We start from the raw sequence: 3,662 nt of genomic DNA, 5'->3' as shown, positions 1-3,662 counted from the left end.
CGCGGGGAGCCGAAGCCAGTTGGGACGAGCACGTCGATCAAGGCGATATGGAGGCCCACGGAGCGGTACGGACGCTCCCCCTCCTCCCCCCCTCCAGCTACCCGGTATGGGTATGCCTTTGCGTATTGATGAAAGACATATACATACATACATACATACATACATACATACATACATACATACATACATACATACATACATACATACTAGTGCAGGGAAGAACCCAATTTCTTCCCTAGTGCCGCTCCGAGGTTGTAGGGTGCTGGAGAGCCGGGGGGAGGTGGGGTCGCTCGGTCAGGGGAGGGGGGATATGGCGGTGAGAGCGCCAAAAGGACGTAGGTTTTCTGGTGTGTGGGAGGTGGAGGTCTGGTGGTGGTAGCGGGGCTCGGATGAGGGGGAGATGTGGCCCGAGGAGGGCCATTCTACTTAGGCACGTCTTCTCTGTGGGTCTGGGTTGCTTGGTGAGGGACGAAGGTGAGAGCGGTGCAGTACGAGACAGGGTGAATAGGTTTCTGGAGGACCAACCGTTCAGGTTAGTGGCGGTAAGGGGGAGGCGCCGCTACAATCCTCCCCCTGCGGTTTTCTGGAGGGTCTAGGAGCTGTGTGTCGTGGCAACGCTAACGCTTTTGTGGTTTCACCGGACTATCCCGGGCCCCTGCAGTGGTGATCGGGCTTGTGCGTGGTCCCTTTTCTTTTTATGGCTACTTCTCCCCTGGACCAGCCCAGGAAGGGACAGGTGGTGGAGGTCAGTTGTTTTAAGGTGGTTGCAAGAACTCTTGTGGTGTCGAGCTCTCTTAGCCTTTCTCTCTTGGAGGTTTTTTGTTGGCCTGTTAGGTATATCAGGAGCCCTCCCCTGCCGGGACTGCCTTAACCGAATTTTTGTTTGTTTGTTTGTTTTCCCTTCGAATCCCGTTTTCGTTGGTGGTGTTTTGGGGGGTTGTTTCAGAAAGCCTTTGACTTTGCCCTAGCTGAGACTTGTGGACTCGCTCTAGCGGGACCTGAGAGCCCTTCGTGGTGTATATAATGCAGCGGCATCCCCGCATGGAGGGGCTGCGGAGTGGCTGCGTAGAGTGTTGGCAGTCTGAGCCGGGGTCCGGAGCACACAAGACTAACCGACTTGTGCTATGTGCTCCCGACCCTTGCGCTGTGTTTCGGCTTCGGCCCCCGGCTCTCGCGGCCCACAGTGTAATCTAAGTCATACATACATACATACATACATACATACATACATACATACATACATACATACATACATACATACATACATACATACATACATACATACATACATACATACATACATACATACATACATACATACATACATACATACATACATACATACATACATACATATATACATACATACATACATACATACATACATACATACATACATACATACATACATACGTGCGTCGTTTTATTCGCACTGCGTTGAGACAGTGCATGCATAGACACGTCACTCGGTTACTCTAACGACTAACTAACTTATCGAGAGGGAGATGGCCTCCGCACATTTGTGTGTGTTTTCTTGCGTTGAATGGAAGCAGTAAAACACGTCGTGCGGGAGAAGGGGGGATGATGGCCCTCACGCGCCCCACCCCCGCACACCCCCACCACCCTTTCCACCGCACCGCCCCCTCCCAACCCCCCACCCTCACCCGCCCCGAGCTACAGCCACAACCACAGAACCACCCCTCCACCTGCCCCCCTCCCCCCCGCCACCCAACCGGGTTTATTGCACCTTCAGAATGGTGACGATTTGGGTCATGTTCGCCTGGGGTATCCGGACTGAGAAGCTGGGCAGGTCCAGGATGGACTCGAACACAGCCTTGGGGGGCGGGGGCGGGGGGAGGGGAAGGGAGGAAAATCAGAACTTCCGGTGCACCCGGGCCCCCCGGGAATGAGCATGGAAGGGGAGGGGGGATGCGCAGGCGCGCGCGCGTGTGTGTGTGTGTGTGTGTGTTGGTTGGGACCCAGTTGTTGCGACGGGGTGTAAGTGGTGTACGGGCACGGCATGTCACAGCCGTAAAGCATTTCAGCACAGGGCGAAGCCTAAGGTCCAAATCCTCTTCATGTCATGGGGTGGGGAGCGGCCCACAGATTGTGTTAATGTAGGAATTCATGAAGTGAAGGGGGCCCATCCACATCCACATCCACATCCACATCCACATCCATATCTCCCCCTCCCCTCCCAAATCACAAAATCCCTCTCCCCCCAACCCCCTGGGAAGCGCTCCTGGCCCGTTTGGGGTTACCTTGGGACGAAGCGGTCACGAAGTTCGGGTCATTACCCCCCTTCCCCTCCCCCCTTCCCCTTCCCCACCTGCACTTCATCCATAATGATGACAGGAATACATCCGTGAAGTACGGCATCCTCCAGACGGGGAGACCAACCGTCACCTGGAAAAAAGAGACAGGTGGTGGTTACGAGTTGGACGAGCTGAGTGATCATCCATGCGGCATTACATGTGCGGTGTGGGGTTGTGTGGCATTAGCCGCACTAGGTTGTAGATGAGTGACGTGCGAGTGCCACCTCCCCTCCCTTCCCCTCCCTTCAGGGGGGTAGCATGTGCTGCTGCTGTGCGTGTATGTGTGTATGTGTGTATGTGTGAACTCCCACCACCCCCGCTTCCCTTCACTTTAGTGCCATTGACACTAACCCCCCCTGGACCCAGCCGTCTCACCACCAGCCCTACCACCAACCGCCAACCACCAACCGCCAACCGCCAACCATCAACCGCCAACCACCAACCCGACGCGCAGTCAAGGCACGCACCTGGCGCCACCAGACAGAACAGCGACTGAGACAGCAGTACACTGTAGTCCCCGTGTACGGTAGATGTGTCACCCAGCAGTACATTGTACTTCTCGCGCCACCGCTCAGAAATACTCAGATTGTACAACGTCTGGCGGATGCACCTGCAGCAGCAGCAGTAGCAGCAGCAGCAGTCGCAGCAGCAGCAGCAGCAGCAGTCGCAGCAGCAGCAGCAGCAGCAGTCGCAGCAGCAGCAGCAGTAGCGATAGACAAGCAGCAGCAGCAGCAGCAGCAGTAGCAGCAGCAGCAGGAAGACATCAATATTAGCAGCAGAACAGGAGCAGAAGCAATATCCACCGCTCCATATCTCAACACTCCCCTTCCCCCCCGACAGATTCAATAATTCACCTCCAACAAAATGTACGAGCATGTTAGAATACACATACACAACACACAAAATGTGTGACTCGTGCACAAAAGTGTGTTTCGGAGGTCGAGTGATGTAGGCGGCGCTCCCCCCTAACTGCTCCCCCGGCCAGGTGATGCAAAACACCTACCAACTTTCAGCATACATACATACGCACATATTCCCACCCTCCGCTAGGCCCCCATTTCCGTCCCCTCCGGTCCCCCTCCCCCTTCTCCCTGTGGTTCGTCTTTTCCCCCTCCCCCTTCCCCCTCCCCTCCCCACCCCCTGCCCCCTCCCACCTGCTATATTTGCACTCCGGGTCCTGTCCCGGAGCCAGTCTCAGGTCCCCCCTAAAGAACAGGAATACGTTCCTCTCGGAGGGCGCTGCCCCCACATAGGGGGAGCTACGGAAGTGCTCGGAGCGCTTGAAGGCGGGGATGACCAGGTCCTGGATGTGCGAAGGGGGGGAAGGGGAGGGCGAGGAAGGTGGAA

General features: G+C 55.9%; 1 protein-coding gene across 1 annotated transcript in view; it reads right to left on the bottom strand.

Annotated features, from left to right (window-relative positions):
• Positions 1-3,662, bottom strand: part of elg2 (acetylglucosaminyltransferase) — a gene marked incomplete at both ends in the record, with an annotated part of 14,281 nt that overhangs the window by 1,808 nt on the left and 8,811 nt on the right. The window contains 6 exons of the mRNA XM_002947626.1: positions 208-262; positions 639-712; positions 1,748-1,834; positions 2,330-2,406; positions 2,783-2,925; positions 3,470-3,618. Of these exons, the coding sequence (XP_002947672.1) occupies positions 208-262; positions 639-712; positions 1,748-1,834; positions 2,330-2,406; positions 2,783-2,925; positions 3,470-3,618 (585 nt within the window). The remainder of the gene's footprint in view (positions 1-207; positions 263-638; positions 713-1,747; positions 1,835-2,329; positions 2,407-2,782; positions 2,926-3,469; positions 3,619-3,662) is intronic.

Source organism: Volvox carteri, assembly GCF_000143455.1.
Source record: "Volvox carteri f. nagariensis unplaced genomic scaffold VOLCAscaffold_7, whole genome shotgun sequence".
Classification (NCBI taxonomy): Eukaryota; Viridiplantae; Chlorophyta; class Chlorophyceae; order Chlamydomonadales; family Volvocaceae; genus Volvox; species Volvox carteri.
This window is presented reverse-complemented; position numbering and strand designations above follow the sequence as displayed.